The sequence below is a fragment of the Sparus aurata genome, chromosome 6 (genome assembly GCF_900880675.1).
Source record: "Sparus aurata chromosome 6, fSpaAur1.1, whole genome shotgun sequence".
NCBI lineage: Eukaryota > Metazoa > Chordata > Actinopteri > Spariformes > Sparidae > Sparus > Sparus aurata.
In genome coordinates, this window is record NC_044192.1 from 28,389,335 (window position 1) to 28,411,297 (window position 21,963).

The window sequence follows — 21,963 nt, forward strand, 5'->3', positions numbered from 1 at the left end:
GCTGCACAGTTAAAATTAAGTCATTATTTTGTGTTTTAGTTTATCATTCAAGTAACTTGGTGTTTACTTCATTAGTCTGTTTAACTACGAATCTTGCACACTGATTGTGCATCACATATGGATCAAGTAACTGGTTTAGACAGTTTTATAGTGGAAAAATGCCAAACGTAATATTAATGATTAACTGATAATTGATTGATACGGCAGCAAACTATCAACTGAAAAATTGCTTTGAATCTGTATCCCTATTCAGAATCAGCATATGTTAATGATGAATGTTAATGAGGTACAACACTCAATATATTACATTTGTACGGTTTTCAGTTCAAATAACGATCAGCAAAATGATCACATTCTGTTTTATTTGCTTTACGCAGCATCTCGACTTTTTCGAATCAGGGTTTTTATATACAGTATTTCTTTAGGTGCGTGTGCTGTGTTACTACTGAAAAAAAATGAATATACATTTTTCAGACCTCTTTTAGGTCACGTTTTAGAAATCACAGTAATAGAGGTGCTACTGAAACTTGACTGCAGCGTGCCACAGCAGCACTGCATTACACACATCAATTATTGATTCTGCCACAGAGACTTGGGCTTTCCCTATTTACTGCTGAAGAGCATAGCACATTTTTGGAGGCATAAATGGGTACTGTCTGAAGCTATAACCAAACAAAAGGACTGCACACCTGACTGTAGAGACAGTTAATATCAACAAGTGTGACGGCTCAATTGAAGAGGACAATTATCTTCGACAATTTTAATAAAAACTTCTAGAAAATGTTACATCACTTCAAGGTCCAAAAAGTTTGTTTTTCATAACCACAGCTTGGCATTCCGGCTGTCACACACACACACACACACACACACACACACACACATACACACACAAAGATTAAAAGCTTGGGCATGAGACTGGTGGATCTGGGTCATTGGTTTTGGAAAGACAGCAGGAGTTAGCGTGTCATTCTCTCGGTGTCCCAGTGGAGCACACATTGCAAAAAACTTTGGACTTTCCGATCACTCCCTGCACAGCCCACTCGGTATGGGGCCTCGGAATTCAAATCCCGCTCTCCATGAGCCATTAGCTGGTTGCGAGTCACCCATCTGCCACAATGTAAACTCTCCCCTAAGAGTTGTCAGTCAAGTTAAAGGGAGTCAGTGGTCCATGTCGGATATTTTTTTTATGTTTTGATTGAGGAGGAGAAATGTTTTAAGCCATTTGTCCTCGGTGGTAATAGAACAAATCAATCTGTGTCCACTTTGGGAGAGTTGGACCACTTTTCAGCACATGAGAGGAGCGGGAGGACTTTCTCTATAGCATAGCTGCAATTGAACTGTCAACTTAACCACTTCATGGTTAAGTGAGTGTAGCAGAGAGGAGAATACTGGTTGGTGTATTTATATATCTGTGTGTGTGAGAGTTTTTTTGTGTTCAAATGGGCAAGCTTAACCCGCGCATGTCATTCATCTGTGTCTATGCGCCCATGCTTGACTGCTTCTTCCTATTGTGTATGCAGGGAACCAAGGACTCACAGCGGGATATCAGCACCACACAGAAATCCATTGGAGTCGGTCCTGGTCAGCTCAGATACCCCGACCATCCATATCCACTGCGCAGAGCCTTACCCTGTGTTCATTAAGTTGGAAAGCCATGAAACAGAGCTCCATCCCGGGCTGGCTTTACACCCCGCTCCCCCCTCTTGCACCCCTGAGAATCAGAGCTCGCCAGTCCCAGTTCCCATTTCAGCCCAACAGATCACTTAAAGAGATTACTGATCTCCCTCTTTGTTCTTATTCTCCATCACACACATGTTTGACCCAACACGGCCAAAAAGTGAGCCAAACACATGCACGCGAGAGCATGAGGGGACACAGTGTGTATCTGAAGAAATAAAGCATCAGTAGATTCTCCCTCGCATGCTTAAATGGTGAGCCAGCCACGGTCGCAAAGTGTGAGAAACGCACACACGCACAAGGACACTGACTACAGCTTGGCGCACAAATGGAGATGAGAAGATATAGCAGCTCTGAAGTGCACTGTGGGAAACAGAGAGGCTGATTTATTAAGCCAACCGCAAATTACTGTAAGAGTTGCAAAAATTTGCGTTGGCGCATCTTTTCAATTTGGCTGGGAATTTAAGGGGTCACGGCCACAGTCGAGTTCAGCTGAACGCACCGCTGCTAATTAAGACCTGACGCCGGGCTATTTAACGCGTGTCTTGTCCATTTCTGAAAAGCAACTGAGCGCAAAAGGAAAGTGTAAGTTCTCTGCCACTGAGCTTGAAATATTGGTTGAAGAAACCAATAAAGATACTTCTGAACCGCAGTCAGGCAATTACCTCTACTGCAGTGGACAATCCGCAATGATAAATCATTTTCATCCTCCGTTTGTATAAAGTTCCTTTTCCCTCTGCACATGCACTGTTCTGCACTTCAACATAGAAAATGTCCCAAAATAGATTTTACAATAACCCAAACATGCAATTTTGTGCAGTGCCACATTTCATTTGCCAAGAGAGAACTTCAATAACTTTGTCATAACTATGAACAAATTGTATCTGATTTTTTTTTTTTTTGCGTCTAGAAAAAAAAAAAAAAAAAAACAGTAAATCCCGAGAGATAAGTCAATCAACTCTTGAATGCGGCCCCGGGTTTTATTAAGCTGTCTGCTTCTACTTCCCAAGTTTTCTGTCTCTCCATTTTCTTCCCCTACCGAGCCGGTATAGGTACTGTCATGAAAATATATATCCTCTTCCTCCAATTCAGTTTATCTTTGTCTGCATCGTAACCAGGGCCAGTGGAAGCAGCATCCCAGGCGCTGGAGCCTGAACGCAGCAGTAAGAGTGGCACCTTCCTGGCTGACAACCAACCTGGACGCACTATCAGAGAGCTGTAGTTGGAGAGGACACTGAATAAAATATAAAGCTGAGGGTGGAAATACACACAGTATGTATAGGGCAGTTTGGTTGAGTGGGAAGGAAGTCGAACAGGCAATGGAAGAGATTGCTATGTGTGGGTGCATACAAATGTGTGTTAAACCGCCTTTGCTCATACGCGCACAGTGTATTTGTGTTACAAGAATAAAATTACAGCTTTAGTCACTTCCTTGCATGGCTTCAAGTGGGTGCGTAGCTACAATAATTTCCAAGTTTAACCAATGAATAAAAATTAATAGATTAAAACGGAAAAAAAATTTTTTTTTAAAAATGCATGCGATACATAAGAAACTGGACACGAGAGGCTGTGAAACAAATTAGCGCGGATGAGCGCATGATGAAAAACCGAGCGGGCACGGCCGCTAAGCTCAGAAAACACAGGCCTCCACATCGAAGCATACGGCATAAAGACGTGATTAAACTGGAAAAAAACTTCAACCCTGATTAGCCACAGCCATTTGCACGTCCTGTAGCGGGGCAAGAGAGCCATGCAGCACAAATAGGGCTGTTAAGGTTTCGCAGTGTACTGTGCGGCGGCACAATTGCACAGTAATTACAACCAACCACAGTTTACAAAACCCAACAACTCATTATCAATAATATCAGTAATAGAGCATCGCACAAAATACATGTATTGTATGTATGTATTGCAAGACATACATTACATCATGTGTAAATCTATACAACAGAACAGTTATGCAGCAAAGTGATGTTGTGGCCACGTGTTTAAAGGACAAACAGCTCATTTCCCTACTGTGTGTATTTCAGCAAGCATCATGTGTTGCTGGACCAGAGTGCTCTGTGAAATAATGAGAACACATCTACATATCCCGCTTCATAGCGCCATGTCATCAAAAATACTGCCGTGTTACTGGACCCAATAGAGACACTAAGCTAATCTCAAATCAACTAGGCTGGAATGGGGCTGAGAATCGTTGTTTTTAAGTAACGACCGCAGCTCTGACAGCAGCAAGTGTTGAAAACTAAAAAGTGAAATAAAACTGAATAACCAAAAGCAAGAATTTATGTTTATGTTTTGCTGGGTCTCATTGACTTGATACTTTGATCAGATTTTTCAGGATTTACATCATACACAAAATGTACAATATGTACACTGGCAAAGGTCTTACAAGGCCATGGCTGCTTCTGATCATACACCAAAACTGTTTCAGAGGTCCGGCTTGTTATTTTCCTGAAAATAATATTTAAATTAATGTATAAATGAAAGTTATGAAATGTATGGGGAATATCTGTATGTCTGGCAAATCTGATGTCTCTTCATTCTGAACTCTCTGTCTATTGCTAATGATCTTGTGTGGCCTGCCCTCTTCCAGGTCACCACGCTGGGGAGGAGGTCGAGTGGCCAGGGCACCACTTGGCCATGCCACGTCCTGCACAGTTGTCCTCCCGCACCCACACACTTTACATATCTATATAATTGTATCAGATATTCTGTCAATGCAATTTGCACATTTTGATTCTGTTGTTCTGTTCTGTACATGCGACATCTATCGCATGTCTGTCCGTCTTGGGAGAGGGGATTGTGGCTCTTCCTGAGGTTTCTTCCATGTCATGTTTTTTCCTGTTAAAAGGGTGTTTTTTTTTTTTTTCGCAACACGGAAAGTTTTTCCTCACTCGAATTGAGGGTTTAAGGACAGAGGGTTTCTTTCACTGTACAGATTATAAAGCCCTCTGAGGCAATGTGGTAGTGACTTTTGGCTATATGAATAAAACTGGTTTGATTTGATTTGATTGTATTATCGGTACCTTATATCTTAGATATCCTATTGACACTAGGGCTGCATAATTAATCAAAAATAACCACATAGCGATTTTGATTTCATTTTGATTAACTGTGCAATTCTCTCCCAAGATAGAAAGACATGCAATCTGTTTAATTAATCACAATGATTTTCCTTACTATACTGCGTAGCACCAGTTGACACCATTATAAAAACTATTTCAGACACCCGCCCTAATTTGCCGGTTGTGCCATTCTCTATCCAAGTGGACGCAGGTGAACTGCATTGCTTTTTGTGTGTGTGTGCGTGTGTGTGCGTGTGCGCCTCTACTCACTGAGTCTCTTTGCAGCCTCCAGGGCCTCAGAGGCTGTGTCGGCCACATAGAAGCGCTGGACAGCCACGCCGCTCTCCTGCATCAGCTTCTTGCTCTGATACTCCTGCAGATTCAGCCATCTCCTGGGACTCAACCAGGTGCACTGGAGGGGAGAAAGGGAAGGAGGGGAGGCAGAATGAGTGAGCGTGACTTATAAGTGAAAGATATTAAACGCAGTGCAATAACAAGGTATCATCTTGACGATTTGTACTTAATGATAGCAGTTTCACCCGCACTCCCTGCTGAAGTGTGTTACATTATACAGCACTACAACATGTCTAACACCTGCCTCTGAGTGCATGGGCTACATCGCTTCTCGTCTCCTTGCCCCTCGCCTCTCCCCCCTTCTTCCATCTCTCTCTCCCCTCTTTTCCCAGTAATGAGGCAGGCAGTCGGGACTAAGCTGCAGGACAGGTCTGGAGCCGTTTGCTCCATCAGCAGACGCAGGCCCTGTCAGCTCCAGCTGTTGTTGCTATTAAAAGGAAATTGGCTTTTTAATGTGACGGGGAGACACAAGCTGTGTACGAGTTAGAATCCCTCCACACCAGCACACAGTACAATGTGTGTGTGTGTGTGTGTGTGTGTGTGTGTGTGTGTGTGTGTGTGTGTGTGTGTGTGTGAGTGAGTGTGTATGGGCATGTGTGCGTGCGCGCAAATGTTTTCACAGGGAAGATCTCCAGGGAGTCGTTAAGGAGAGAAAGGCCATTAAAGTAAAGTGAAAACAAGGATTGTGAGGTAAATTATGGTTCAGCATATAAATGATGCTTCAGTGTGTGTATTTCCTCACCCAGTGAAGATTTAACTAACACGATTATAACATCTGCATCGCACTGCCGTTTGTTGCTGACTAAGTTAAACTGACCCACGCTGCTACCCACAGTTGCTGTGTTATTCAAGGACTTCTGCATGAACATAATGTGTACATTATCGTGATACTGTTAACATCTGATTGCATACTATGCTGTTGTTGGCATTGTTGTATTCTACCTGAATATTATTAGCAGGACTGTATCAATGAAGCCAAATCAACTGCTCAATGACACCTGCTGCACTCAAGCCTGCACGGTCGATATTCTGCACTTCGCAACCACCACTAGTTTTCAATAGAGGTAGCCAGCTGCTACAGGTTGGCTCTGTGCCTGTCGGTGGGAAACATACATTTCTGTGGAGACACACAACTCACAACCTGAAATATGGCAACTGCATCAAGCAGTGCACCACAGCTTGAAATTGAATCTGCGTCCTTCGAAACCGACTGGCAAAATATGTGGCAGTTGGGTGAAATTATTAGAGGTGGCGAAGATGGACAATCGACATGAGTCGGTGTTACAAGATAGAAAGTGTGAATATTCAGATGACCTTAGTAAGAATATAGAACTGTGAAAGAAAATATAAATGGCGGTTTGACAAAATAATGACTCAGAAAAAATTGTGTCTTCGGTGGAACAGCTTCCAAACAAAACCAAAGGGAACATTTTTGCTATAAGCCTAATTATCAGTAATAATAGGAGAGATATATTTATTCACATGTTACTCTTCCTTCTGTTGCTCACAGCAGTGAATTCTACACTTGCATGAAGTCACACAATGTCTACAGGCAACATGTCTATGCTCCGTTATATGTTGTGTCTAATTTAGGACACAGCAGCACTAAACTGCACTTACTAAACCAACATTTTGAGGTTTAGGGAACTAGAAAGAAAACAGCTATAAACATGCAGCTTAACATTTAAATTATGTTTGTCAATTCCTGAATAGCATACAGAAGGTTCCTTGAGTCAACAGCTTTCATGCTATGTAATTTGAAAGCTGCATTTATAAAGGAGGCCAAAATGAATTCCTTTGGAGTAGAGCTGTCCCAAATTATTATTTTTCAAACAATTAATCTAGCGATAATTTTTTCAATTAGTCGACTAATCTAATGATTAAATTAACGTTACATGACCAAACAAAAGTAATGCAGTAACTGTAACTGTCTTTGGTAACTTCTATGAGGAAAAAGCATCTTTCCTCCCGCCTGTCCTACCGACTCTTCCTCACATATCTGCCCAAAAAACATCTGTCTCCGTCAAAACTTTTAACTCACTCAAGTGGTTGTGTTGATATAAATCTCCGCGGCGGTCAGCCCTCCGGACCGAGACTTCAGTGAACTTTCCCCCAGAAAACAGCCTCCCTCCCCGCGAGTGACAGGGTCGGGACAGCGTCCTGTTTACTGATGCCGATTATGCAATTATGTAAATTAGAGCAAAAAACATCACTTTGTCACTTTCCAGGATGTTTGGTGGGTCAGGTCTCAATCACTACACATTATAACAGCATCCATATGAATATAAACTGTAGACAGGTTTAGACTGATGGGGGGGACACCGGGAAAACACCTCGAAAGCACACAGACGTCATCATCATGACGTGTACCGTCACACCTCTTTAGGAGCTGTGTGAATTACACCGCGGTTCATCTTTGCTCCAGCAGTGCTTGGCTCTGTGTGAATGACCAACGGCGAAGAATTGGTGAACCGCTGCTGTTGTGTTAATGCGGCGTCTCTGTGTGAGAGGGGCTATTTTCGGCCTCAGCAGGTCCTACCACTTCCGGATATTCGCCTACCCCCCGTGGTTGTTTGGGATGACGCATCGTCCCAGCCCTAATTTAGAGTGAGGAGACATTACGTAAATACCAGAATGTTTTGTTGTGTGCATTATATTTTTGAGGTTCATAAAGGTTTATAAAGTTTAAAAGATTGACAGTTGTGTTCTCACGAATAGTGATTAATTCAATATCAAGACAGCAAAAGATCACATTTTAAAAAAACACACTAACACAGGTACACAAGCCTGAATGCGTGCAAACATAAACCACTAGAATCACTGCATACAAGGAAAGAATGAATCCAACAAAGCAACAAAGATAGATGAGCTGAACAAGCAAATCTTATTTAAGACTTACAGCAGGACCCAAAAACAGAAACTGTAACAACCAAGATGTTTTTGTGGATATGTGTGTGCATCCACATGCACTGTGTGCGCATTTTTAGGCTGCATTTTGATTCGCATAGTATGGTACGTGACAAGGCCACTCTGTGCCTTAAAAAGGCGTCAGTCACTCCATCATTCATGAGGGCGAGGAAATATTAGCAGCACAAGGGTGTGGTGGAGGGTATGAGGGGTTGAAGGGCAAAGTATTTGTTCAGTGTCTGCCGACCATTAAGTGTTGAAGGGAATCAAGTGTAGCCCCCACTAACCCTTAATGGTTATTGGTGATTAAAGGCTAATGAGCTTGACATGGTCGCTCTAATAGGGAACAGCCAAGCCAAAACTTTTTTTTTTTTTAAAACTAAGAGCACAATCATCAACGGGACTTAACTGAGAACAAAACCGCTCGGCTGGTAATTCACAATCCATGCCAAAACCAACCCTCTCTGTGCCACAGCACACTGTATAAGCATGCTTTCACCATTCCAGCTCTCATGAGAGCCTGTCGGGAGACCTCATTAGAGCCAAAATGGCTTGTTTTCTAGGAGAACAGTACATGTTGCTCCATATTGGCCTCTTCTCTCGCATAACTGAATACAGTAATAAGGGGCATCCACGGGTCACCTCTGCAGTCTCGTCTGCAATACCATACTATTCACATGTTTCAGTTATAACAGTTTATATGTATCCATGTCAGCTCTGCTTTATATTCTATCCCCCATAGCACTCTATAAAAGCCAAGAGTGATGATGCTACTCTCTCACAGGAGTCTGGAGGGGTTCAAAGGCAGGCGAGAAAATCTGCAAAGAAAGGAGAAAAAAAAAGGGCAGGAAAAATTACCACAGAAGTTAGGAGAAAACTAAAAAAGGTCTGGACAACATGGTTCAGCCTGTTATGGAGCAAAACCTGGTGCGTAAGACTTTTGGCATTCGCTCGTCTTCTGCCTGTCGCTCATTCTTACGTGTCCACTTTAGCGGAACATATCCCACGGCCTTAACAAGCCAAGCTGCAGAGCAAGTTTTCTCTGTTTGTTGGACTCATTTGACTGCTGTCAGGTACCTGCAGGGACTCCTCTCTTAAAACATCCGCCTCCCTTGCCATTCAAACTGTTTGCCTTGGGAGGATCAGCTCCCTGCTGCCTGGGTGCATGTCTCCATCTGACAGTCTATCTACACTTCATTTCACTGAAGAAAATGGCAGGTGAGAGCCTGTCACAGGAACATTTTACATGTCTTTTCAATGATCAGATCACACCAAGACAAATTAACTGACAGGTCAAACCGTTGGGATTGGATTTTGAACTTAGTGACCTGAAACCATCAACATATGATCAATCTTTGACTGTGATCAGATGTTGGTAAGGTGTGGAGAATAATGGATACATCAGCAACACCTAACCCCGCAGTCAATCTCAACTCCGAGCTTATGAAACTCCTAAAGCGACTTAGTGTTAGAGACAGCAATCTATCAGCGACGTCACACTGTCGTCACATTTGGCTTCACTTTTAGAGAAACTGAGAGAGGTTTAAGATAACATTAGCTGCATAAATCCGCCTGCTGGCGAACGGCTCCAGCTCAACTAATTCATGCATCACTAATTTTATCCAACAATTATTTATAACATTGCCTACAAAGATCAATGGGATCTAAACTTTAGAGTGAAAGTTCTCAACAACAGTTGCCTGGCACACTCAATCACTAAAGATCATTTCAAGGAGAAGGGAAACCATGTTAATCAATACATTAAGTCCTAGTAAGGCATAAGGAATAAAGAACACGTTCACTGCCTCTTAGGCGACCATTCTAGCACGCAGAATGACAAACACAGTGGGACTTAACGTCCTTAAACCACTGATGGATGACAATAATGTGACCTGAAGGCGCGGCCATCAAATAAGCGGACAAGAAACGCTTCGGTCCAAATTGCTGCAAAAATGAGGACGCACCTTTGTAGAGAAAGAGACACAGGTGGGGTTGCACAATTTATTGTCTCAGCATTGACACTGTAAAGTGCGTTCGCAAAACTCACACCACATAACGCTCAATGTCAGGTAAGGCAAATCAACTCTGCTAGGTCACATTTAAGATGTTTCTTTATGTTTTCAAGGCATTCAAAAACATTTAGATTGCAGCACTAAATATTAACTATGTTGCTGCTCAGTGATTGTAACCATGGTGACTTGCGCCTACTGAGATAACTACATAACCTCCATTGAGTTATTCAAGGTATCAAGTGAAGATTCAAGATCACAATATCAGCATATAAACATAGCAGAAAAACAAAGTACCGCAGCTTGGTGCAGTCCTAAGCAACGATAAAGTGAATCTCCCATTAGCCTCCCAAAACCAGCTAACTAGGAAGCTCAAAACAGTGCATATAAATTAAAATGGAATAACATAGAATAGTGAGGGTGCGGAGGAAAAGAGCCAAGCAGACTTCCCAAAATAACAGCGGCTGCTACTTAGTGGAAGTCAAGTGGGGCTGGAGGTGTCCCTCCAGGCACTGACAGTTACCTTGGGCAAAACACTGGAGAATGGAGAGGCACCTAGGGCAATTTCTAGTATATACCAAACCCGCAGACAATTTGTATCAAAGGTGGCCTCTCAATTGGTACTCTACTAACAACATACCTTCCTACGTATGCTGCCTGCATGGAGCTAGTCATCCAGAAATGAATTTTTATCTAATAACTGTCTGCATAGTGTTGCCTATAAATGTCCACATTCATAATATATCTATAACAACAGACTTTATTTATAAGCACTATTCTCAACAGTTACTAGGTGATCTACAGTAAAACTAAAAAAGCACATCTGAGAGAAACTGTCAAACTTACAGCAAAGAGACAACATTCATAACCATCAGCTGCAAGAATGGTAAATAACCGGTTCATTATGAAGCATATTATTCAGCTCTGTTTATGACCCCTGTCACCTGTGTAGCCTAGTTTGACTCATTTACTTTTGCTTGTTTCTTGTACTGCATTTATCTTTAATCATCACCTTTAACAAGTTAAACATTAGCACATAACTACATAACTATGCAGAAACCATTCAATGTTGCTCTCATTCTGGTAGTGATCCTTCACATAATTGTTTTTACCTTTAGATAAGGCACTAAAAACATCTTTGAGGCTCTGTGCCAAATCTAATTGGTAAAAATAATGGCATAGTGCTAAAATGCCCGTCTATATTTCACAGTAGACTCTTTTTCTTAATTTCCCCTGTGCTTCTTGTTAAATTTCAGAAAAACCTCAATTCCAATCTAGATAGACAGATAGATAACTTTTTCAATCCCTGAGGGGAAATTAGGTTACCATAGCAGCAGGTACATTCAAGTACAAATACAATCAAAATACAAGGGCAAATATAGAAACGATAAGAAACAATAAAGTACTACATACATGCTGAGGTATCGAGGAGTAAAGGTAAGTGGAACATAGGGTGCAAGAGGATAAGGTGCCGTTTTATTTACTAGTGAATGACAGCAAATCATATCGCTACACAAGGCTAGCCGGTGTCTGCTATGTGAATGCATCAGGGACGCAGATGACACATTTTATCAGCAACACATTGTAATTTCATACATAATGACTTTTAATAGGCTGTAATAACTTATATATTTTCTGAACAGCATATTTGAAACATGTTCCTTTGGTTTTTTGTTGTTTTTTCTTCCTGCTCAAAGTGCATACAATAGCACTTTGCTGATGGGACACGTTCACTTTCTTCACTTGTGACAGTGCAGCTCATTTACTAAAGGTGAAAACCAAAAACAAATACTGAACAAATGTTAAATACTGATTACTGATACAACAAAGGTTGAGGTTGAGACTTTGTCTCTTGGCTGGCGTGACTGATGCTCCGACAGACGACACGACTGACTGGATGTGTCATTTAACTTTTGGAACTTCACCCGCGTTGAAATCAGTCCTGTGTGAATGCTGCGTTCTTCATTATGCTCTGAAGATGGCCTGACGGCAACATCTCAGTTACTAATGAGCAGAGGAATAGCAAAGGCAACTGTTTCTTGTTGTTGTCTGCCCTCCTATTGCGCTGCGAAGATATTTTGACACCTGTAGGTACTCTTGACAGCTGAAATTCATCACTAGAAAGATGAAGTGATGCTTGGTGTCACCCACAGCTGGTCGTTAAATCTGTCTCGGCGATGTCAAGCGATGCTGTAATACACCCTACATGTAGGCACATCTGGCTCAGCGATCCAGAGTAAGAGGAACAAAGACGGAAAACAGGAGGCTTGTTGCTTTACCCGCCAACACCTTCTGTAAGTGATGTTCTCGTTATTTACAAACCCATGAAACCATGCTGCTTCTCTAATGAAAAGAAATCCAATTTGTGATGTCATTAAAAGTACTGTAATAATACTCATTTTACTTTGAGGTGGCGAAGTACGAGGAGATATTTCAGGCATCCAGGGTTTTCAGAAGTTGACTGGCAGCTGCAGTGAAAACGCTCTCTCGGCAGGATGGTTTTTCACTCGCGTACGGCGTTCTGTGCGTTGGTATCACATGTGCACCTGGTTTTGAGACTGATTAGAGAAACTCCAGTTCTCGCCGAGTCCTTCGCCTCTTTTTTGTGCAGCTGATGTAACGTCTCCTTCCTCTTAAAAAAGACGTGAAAAACAAAAAAGAAGGAAGCGTTCAAATCAGGGGCTGGCATTACCTTGGCAATGCTTTGAGGCATCGAATTCAGACCTACAAAACATAAACCTATATCACTGTGAAATTATTCAGGGTACTCCTGACTCTCCATCACCGGGGTTTTTCTCAACCATTATAAAGTTTCCGCGACAGAACAAAACTAACTGATTGACAGATCTCATGGTTGTTGTCGGAGGCGAGTGAACATCTATAGCAAGTTGTATCATTAAACTTTTCTGGCTGTTGATTATTATCAGCTCGAACCTTTTCCAACTTGTAAAGACGTGCGAAATAAAGAAAACTCAAAAATAAAATCAAGAGGAATTTAAGTCCTAGTAACAAAGTACGTTGATACTCTCAATAAACATATCGTATAGAGCTGAAATGATTACTTGAGTAACTCGAATAATCAGATTACAAAAAATGGTTGAAGCAAAATCGAGGCCTCGAGGCGTTGTTTAATTCCCATCACCCGCGTTACGTGGCCTGCTAGGCTCAGGGATAATTTTTCCACACTGACTGTTATTACGAACACACACGACCACATTCAGAATTGAGTGGGCGTGAAGGCGGAGTCCCAAGAAACAGTTTGTAAAAGACAGAGAATGTCCAAAGTTTGGGATCATTTCACACTTAAAAAATAAGATAACAAAGTGCAATGTGTCCACTGCAAAGCAGAACTGGTGTGCCACAACAGCATGTCAACAATGATTCAACATCTGAACCAAAAGCATCCAGCTGTTGACACCAGCTCACCAAGCGTCGCCGACACAAGGTAACGTAAACATCGATGTTAGCTAACTTAACGTAGCCTACCATCGCTAGTTAGAGCGTATGGCATTTGTAGAGGCCATCGCCTGATGTCGGTATGACTAGATATCGTGTTAAGATGTGGAAACTAATTTGTGTTAAATTGCAAGAGAGTAATAGCCTACACTAAATAACTCCTTTCCACGCGCACATCACGCCATCATGTAAACACTGCATGTTTTTGCTTGGTCTATTTAACAGGCCTGTCATTTTCGTTATGCATCATGGGTATAGTTGTTTAATAATGTAAAAAAAAATGTTTTGGCTTACTCGAGGAATCGATGGGACAATTGGTAGCATACACAATTCTAAAAATAAAATCGGTAGCTGCAGCCCCAATATCATATAAAAGAAATCCCTCCAGAGTCCATCTTGTAAAATACTCTACTTCAAAATCCCCTTCAGGCTCATCATGACCACACCTATGTTTCAGTTGCTCCAAATCAAGCACTTAAAGCCATCAGACAGTCAAGTCATGATACTAAGGAATAATCTCTTTGACTGCTACATGTCTGCCCTGGAAGAAAGAGTAAGTGGTGAATGGCTATACGGCAGCAAGGCAGCAGGCAGGCAGGCAGGCAGCTGGTCTGCAGTCCCCGGAGATGCTCTCTCTACAGTAATTATCATCAGTAGCACTCTGGAGACAGTCCTACCCCACTCCCTCTACCTAACTACTGCTCTACTTGTTCTCAACACACACACACACACACACACACACACACACAGAATATGAGAAGACACACATGGGATGCTCTGTACACACTGTGGTGAAAAACAAAATTGTATACTCTGACATTAGCCCTTGATGAAATAAATATCCGCGGCGAACTCCTATACACGCAAAAGCACTCAAGATCTTTCTCATGAATGCATCCAAGTGACAAGAAGTGGGGCACAGCGGCAAAAAGCGAGCGGTGACAATGATCAACAGCATTATTCTCTATTAAAATACCGCACGGGGATGAGGTGAAACAAGGCGAAAGAGGACAGGTCTCATTCATCCTGCACATTGAAAGCAGTCAGGATTTTTCAGTGGCATGCCCTCAAACACAAATAGAAAAAAAAGATGTAATTGGAAATGCAAGCTCACATTAGTTACAAGGATGTAGGAATGGATAAGCAAATCAGCTCTGTGTGCTTTTGCTTTGCAGTTTTTTGTTCAGATAAGCCATTTCTGATGAAACACTTGGCTGACGTAAAATCACCAGAGGCTGTTTTCCAAAAAGGTCCACATAACATGTACCTGGCATTCCCTCTTAGGTCAGGGACACGTGCATTTTCCAGGAGATCCCGGAGGTAAAAATATGCCACGACTCAAACCCATGAAGACGTGCAGTATTAATGCGACACAGCCCCAAAAAACAGCCCATCATTGTCTCCATCAAGATTTTACACCGTGTCTGCGTTTCCATTTTGATGCAGAGGCACCAGCGAAATCCTTTACAACGGAATTCAAATCAGGCAGGGGGAGAAAGAAGCCAAAGCCATATTAAGGAAGCACTTATTCCGTGAAAGAATTTTGCTTTCAGCAGGCTTGCAGCAAGAGTCTTGACATTCAGTGAGTGATCCCCAAATGTCACGCGCGCCGTGGCAGGGTCGGATACTAACTTTGTCTTCTCTCTTAGAAAAGTGCTTTTTTTTCTTTAGAGCCAAAATACAAAATGTCCTACTTTCAGTCAGATCTTAATGGTTTCTTTTGATTAATGTTTTGATCGGAGAGTCTTAACTTTGAGATCGCTCACAGCGAGGTGCAGCCCAGTTACATTATCAGTCTGTCAAAATTAAAACGTGCTGTGTAAGAAGGGGGGGGGACAACATTTGATACCCTAAATATGCACGGTGTAATGAGAGTTGTTCAATATGTTTTCTTTTTGATGGGTTAGCATTTGATTAATTAAATCATCACTTTCAGCTGCTGCCCTCAGGGCAACAATACCCTGTGCTGAAAAGAACATCATTTGTCCCTGTTGCCATAAAATATCTTAATCAGTAAGGACAGCCACCCAGCAATTCATATCTGGTTCAGTCCTTCACATAGTCCTTGTGCTATTTTAGTGTAGCTTATACTCATGTTTGGCATTTTGCTGTTTTTTTTAATTTTTTTTTAAAGTAACTTTTGTACACACAAAGACTAGTTATGCATGCAAGGGAGACAAAGCATTTTCTGTTCTATTCTTTTCCAAATTGAAATAAAAATGTCCAAGTCATAAAAGAAACACATTGTTTATATGTTATATGACATGCAACAATATTTACTCACGAATAGGGGTATCACAATTCTGATTCTGAATCAAAAGAAAGATGGATATGGGCAACCAATTATAGATTTCCATCATCCCTTCCTACGTGTGTCTGCTTAAAAAGAACACACACCTAGCATACCGGTAGCCTGCAGCTGTACCTCCAGACAATTGAATGAAGACAATCAACTGGCTGATACTGGAGTTGTAGTTTATTTTCCTGTATTGATTTGTTTGGGAGGAGGGTTGACTCTGGACAGATTTGAGAAACCTAACTTTGTAACAAAGTGTTTTTTAGGTTAGTTTTTTTTTTTTTTTTTTACCTAAATTTCTTCAGGGAGAGTTGTTGTTGTTGTCAAGATGTTTACAGAGTGTAAAAGTACTTGTAAAAATGTGTAACAAAGCCGGCATTAAAAATGATGTAGCGTGTGGATTCTATGTGGTGGAAAAATTAGACAAGGCTAAAAACAATACCTCCCAAAAGACATTTCCTAAAAAACAAATCGACATTTAGGGCGTTTTCACACCTATAGTTTGTTTGCTCTGGTCCGAATGAGGGACCAACTTGATACAATGTTGCATATTGCCTCGAGTTTGGTTCGTGTTCACACAGCAGCATTTACAAGTGGACCAAAATGTGTGATGCGCAAGGAAACTGCTCTCTAATTGGTCTAAATTTCGAAAACGAGGCAGCAATTCAGCTGAATTTAGCACCGAGCAGACAGGAAGTCAAGCACTAAAACAACAACAATTTGACATCCGGTTACTTTTCAAAATAGCACACAAATCTCAAAAAAGAGACAAACACAAGCTCTTCTTCTGATCCTTCGGTCAGGAACACTTCGTGTTGTTGTTTTTATGACACAGACCTATAACTGCGGTCGCGAGTGATCATGTGATTATCGCGGGAGCTCCTTGGCCTCGCGATGCCAGCTGCCTACCGTACTGCACCATGTCCGACTCAAAACGCAACCGGGGGTTACCGGTCGGCGGAGCAAAACACCTGATCTGGCCGTAACACAGCGGACACGTATCCAGTGGAAATTCGGGGTTAAGCACTGATGCTTCCTGCAGTTGGGTCGGATCGAGTTTGGATCATGTTCTCACCACAAACGAACTGTACCAGAGTTTGTCCGGAACCGGACCGAGACCTTGTTGAAGAGGTGGTCTCGGTCCGGTTGTTTTGGTTCGCACCCGAATGCGATTGATGTGTTCACACCTTCCCAAACGAAGTGCACCAAGAGGGTAAATGCTCCAGGGTTCGATTTAACCGAACTAAACAAGGCAGGTGTGAAAACGCCCGTAAAAACCTTTCACAAGTAAAAAAAAAATTAAAAATGAAAAAATAAAGAGCAAAGAAATCTGAATCATTGAAATGTGCTGAATAAACTATGTCTCCATATTGGCGCTCTCGTCACACAGCACTCTGAGTGGCTGTGCCCTCATACAGAGACACTGAGGGCAGACAGTGTTACAGCAGCAGCAGCTGCATCAGATTGCCGAGTCCTTGTCGCAGCTGTACTTATCCACAAGTGGCACTGAAGGACAAAATCTTGGTATTGTCAACCCTACTCCCCAAACACTTCTTCGGCTGCTCCATATGGCATTTAGTACGGCATCGTGCAACATCAGGACTTCTCCTACGCGGCACAAGGCCGTGCGGTCTCGTGTTTGGTTGAGATCAGCATGCACAATGTCAAACTGCACTTGTTGTGAGAAGTGTCATTGTGGTGAGGGGATGTCTGATCTTGGCACTTTTGCAAAGTCATTTCGACACATGCCACCACTTTGTCGTTTGCCCTTCTGTTAAACTTAAGGAGTCAATATCCTAGGGCTAATTTAAAGCAGTTGTCTTTATCACTATGAAAGAGTGGAACAATGTCAAAAAGTCACCATCTGACAGAGTGGCTCTGGATCCCATGGAAATTTATTAGAGCCATAAGCCTTAATTTACAGGGGAAGGTTACAAAGCAGGCAATCGCCTTTGATCAGGCCCATAAACAGCAGCCAGTCAATGCTGCGCTGCTCGTAAATCTGTCACTCAAAAACTCAAAGGGTTGACACCGCAGGTCAAAGAACGCATTTGTTTCTTGAATGGAGGTGAAGGCAGACAGGATCCAGCCAATAGTGAGTGAAGATGTGATTCTGCCCTGGCAGTTGGCAACACTAAGGGAATATTATCTCTGAGCTCAATCCATCTATCTGAGGACGTCAGCACTGTCGTTTTAACAATCCGGCCAACAGCATCTTATATTAACGCCATAAAAGTCACACAGGCGGTAGTTAATTTTCGATAGTAATCAATTATGAATACATCAAATCATTATGGTAAAGATGACTGCAGTTTTTTATTTGATTGCTCATTTGTGAAGCATCCTGGTATTGATATAATCCATAAAATCATTGCTATTATAAACTGCCAAAAGACAAGTTTTCTGCTTTAATGTATCATTATAAAGTAAATGTTAAATTAATAGATAACAGAGGGAATAATGAAACCATCTGTGTTTACATTGGTTACTTATAAACCTTACTGTACTGCCACTGGTTGCCCGGGAAAAGGATGTTTTAACTGTCGATCCATTTCTATTATGGACCAAATGATTGCATAAATGTTTTTTTGTCCATGTGTTGTGGTTACTTGCGACTCTGAGGAAAACGTTACACACAACATCACTACCTGCAGAGCTGAAAAGATTTGTTGATTGATCCATTGGTAAAACAAAATTAAATAAATCAAAAAAATGAAAAAGTCAATTGTTTGTTGTTTTTCAAATAAAAATACATAAATAAATCACTGGTTCCACCAATCTCTGGCTTTCTTGTCATCTATATATTTCTAGCTTGACCAAACTAAGCATTAAAATTGGTTAAGTTGGACTCTGGGCATTTTCTGATATTTCGTACAATTAGTTTTTTGATTAACCAAGAAAATGGTGAATTAAATTAATCTATAATGACTAATACATGCAACCTTATCAACAGGTATGCAAACCAATACAATAGTGCTGCAATATCTATATTTTTGCTCTTGTAAACTTAATTTTTTTCTTTGTTTTTTAAAAACCAAACAAACAAAAAAATAGGGAAACGATGACTTAACACTGTATTAGTAAGGACATGTTTGTTGTACAGCATTGTAATCATCCTAAATTCATGTCCTACTTTGCTTTCTCAAGCTGTGTTTTTCTGTGTAACTGACATCGGTGTGAGGACCTGTGGTACCCAGTACTCTGCTGGATGGAGTACAGCAGTGGACCTTCTGGAAAAACTGCTCTGATTGATGATGTGGAACACACATGCAAAGTGGCCGCCGCAGCCGCCGCCACTGCTGCTGCTGCGTGATCCAATCAATATCTTATAGGACACCTGAACAGGATCCTTCATCACTCACCACCCTTCAGAGGTCAATAAAAAAGTAACAAATTACTTTATAGAGTTTTTCCTCCCCAACAGTTCATAAATTATGAATACAGATGAAGCACTGTGAGGAGCTGCATTAAGGCGGGACAGAACGGAAGGGATTCAGGATTTACCTTGAGCAAAAGACACTATCCCACTCACACAGAGCAGAATCATCATTAACAAGTCTCAATGGCTGGACAAAGTGCAGCTCCATTAGGGGAAACTCTCAAAATGTCATTCCCAGAGAGTCTATCCCAGAAAAAAAAAAGGAAAGGCTGATGCTTTTCTAGCGACCGAGGCTAAGGCATCATTTTAAGCAGGCATATTCACGAGTAATGCAAATCACTATTGATGTGGCCCACATGACACTCCTCTAAGAAGAGAAGAAGCTTACAGGACTCCAATCAGTATGAGTTCAGACGGGCCTCTGAGATCACTTTAGGATTCTGAACGTCCTCCTAGTGTCTCTCCTTCTAATGACCACAGGGTGTTCCTCTCCCATCAAAATCTGCTCTAGTGGATTTTTACCTCAATTCCTTGACAAAAACAGAAGAAGGAGAAAAAGCACAATCACCACAGAAAGTGCAGCAGAAACACAGAAGTGTTAAACTGAAACAAAGCAGACCTTTAGGAAAACTTAAAACCTGATGCACTGAGGCACTTTTCACAGTAAAAGCCGTGTCAAGACAAGTGAAGACAGCTGACTCTATTTTTAGCCACGCTAGTCCCGCTGCTCTATGGATGGCAAAGTCTGTCTGTTGATCTTAGGAGCACTTTGTGCACAGTGATAATTAGCAAATGCTAGCATGCCAAGAGAATTAATTAAGACAGTGAACATGTAAAAATGTTATGCTAATGTTTTGTCGTTTTCTTTTTAAACAAACAAGATTTAAAACATTTGGCATTTGATGCCTCTAGTGCTTTCAGGTTTGTTTTGGTGGATTTGTCCTCTTAAAAAAGGGAATTGTTCAGTGTTTTTTGTTTTTTTGAAGATAAGTAAACAAAACATTCAAAGTTGGTCCAACCTCACTGGGGAAACCTCATACTTTTGCAAGCTTACAAAGCAGGGTTCTCCCCAGACGGTGGAACAGCAGCGCTGCGCCGCTATACCGCTAGGTCAGCGCCGCTATACCGCTAGGTCAGCGCCGCTATACTCCGCGCGTGACTGTGACGAGCGTCGGTCCCCCGGTTGACGGCTAGGAGCCCCCGGCTGACGGCGATGAGTGTCCGTCCGTCCCCCAGCTGACGGAGTTGATGACCGTCTGTCCGTCCGTCTGTGTCTCCCCCCCCGGACAGAGGGTGCGCCACTACACTAACAATTTCTGGGGAGAACCCTGCTAAGCTAACCACTGACATCTACCTGTCCAACAGAAAACAGGCCAACTAAGCATCGCTCTTCTTCCCCATCCTCTCCTCTAGTGTTTGGCAGCAGGCGAAACCCCAACCCCAGATCCACTCTCTTTGGAAAGAACTTTGCTGTTTTCTCAGCTTTGGTGAGATCGGTTGGTGAGAGCGACAGCAAGAAACAGCAGTGTATCATGATGTTTCACTGTTGACATTATCATATGCAAATTCAGCAGACACGGCCCAACCCTACAGTATACCATTAAATCCACAGAATGGTAACTAATGAAAGTACTTAATCTGAAAGCCAACCTGGCCTCGACAAGATTAAATTTAAACATTTACATATGATAGACCACATTTGAGATCTTTTGAACACAGCAGGCGAACGGCTGTTTCCAGAGGCACTGAATATCTCATATTATACAGCAGTATCCCCAGATGTCTGCTAAGGTTAAAATCCTCATTACTTGTCATGGCCAGACCCTAACCCCTTTGAAATGACACTGCCTTATTAGTGACGACAAATGACTGCAGAGTTAATTAACCAGAATGCTCCTCAAGGGGCATTATCAAATGTTTAAGAAAATTAACAGATTGCCAGTTCACCAATTCTATGTAATTGATTTGTTCCCATTCAGGTTATGCACTCGCCTCTTTCCCCCCCCCCCATCCATTTAGCTAACCATCCGGGGAGAATTTAAAGGGGAGCTTTATAGTGTCCACTTCCGTGAGCACGGGCCGAATCAGAGGGAGCAAGTACTCAGAGCGAACTATCAAAATCATTGCCGTACTGATTGCGGTGGAATGTTTTTCTGCTAATGAGGTGGCAGTTTGCTACTTAGTCGCAACTCATAAATACGGGCCGTCTTGCAATTAGAAAAGCGCTGTGTAGTAAGCCGTGAGTGGGGTGACACACAGCAAAAGGGAAAACGGAGGAGGCAAAGAAGCAGAGCTGATGTGGATTTTCTGCATAAACAGCGCGGCGTGAATCACAGGCACATCTCCACTTACAGCCAGCCATGTGGCGAGTGCATGCCTCGTGAAGCATTAGTGGGCCAGCTCAGAAAGCCTGGTCGCCTTTAACTGATAAAGTAATTGAGTATTGACGGCAGATTTGGTACGGCCGGCGCAGATTTGGATGAGGGGTAACGGCAAAGATAACAGGGATGTAATACTGGGAGCAACACTGGTAACACACAAGGCCAGTTTGCAATTTTGGTTTAATCAAAAGCATAACGACTCATCCCCACAAACATAATACAGGTTGATCGCTGCAGAGTACATCCAGGCTTTTGCATCTATTCACCTTTACTTGCATAATGCCCATCCCACGTTCTGATGATATCAATAATCGAGATGAATATTCCGCTTAAAAGGATTAGACAAATCAGGTATGGTCGCACGCGGGGCACAAAAGATGTACTCTTTTTAAGGCTCTCGTTACTGCTGCCGCGCACTTGTTGCTTTCCGCGCCCT

At 42.1% G+C, this 21,963-nt stretch overlaps 1 protein-coding gene across 1 annotated transcript in view; it reads right to left on the reverse strand.

Annotated features, from left to right (window-relative positions):
• The window catches only part of suclg2 (succinate-CoA ligase GDP-forming subunit beta), a 104,229-nt gene that overhangs the window by 75,867 nt on the left and 6,399 nt on the right, over positions 1 to 21,963 (reverse strand). The window contains exon 2 of the mRNA XM_030419157.1: positions 5,016 to 5,157. Coding sequence (XP_030275017.1) covers positions 5,016 to 5,157 — 142 coding nt within the window. The remainder of the gene's footprint in view (positions 1 to 5,015; positions 5,158 to 21,963) is intronic.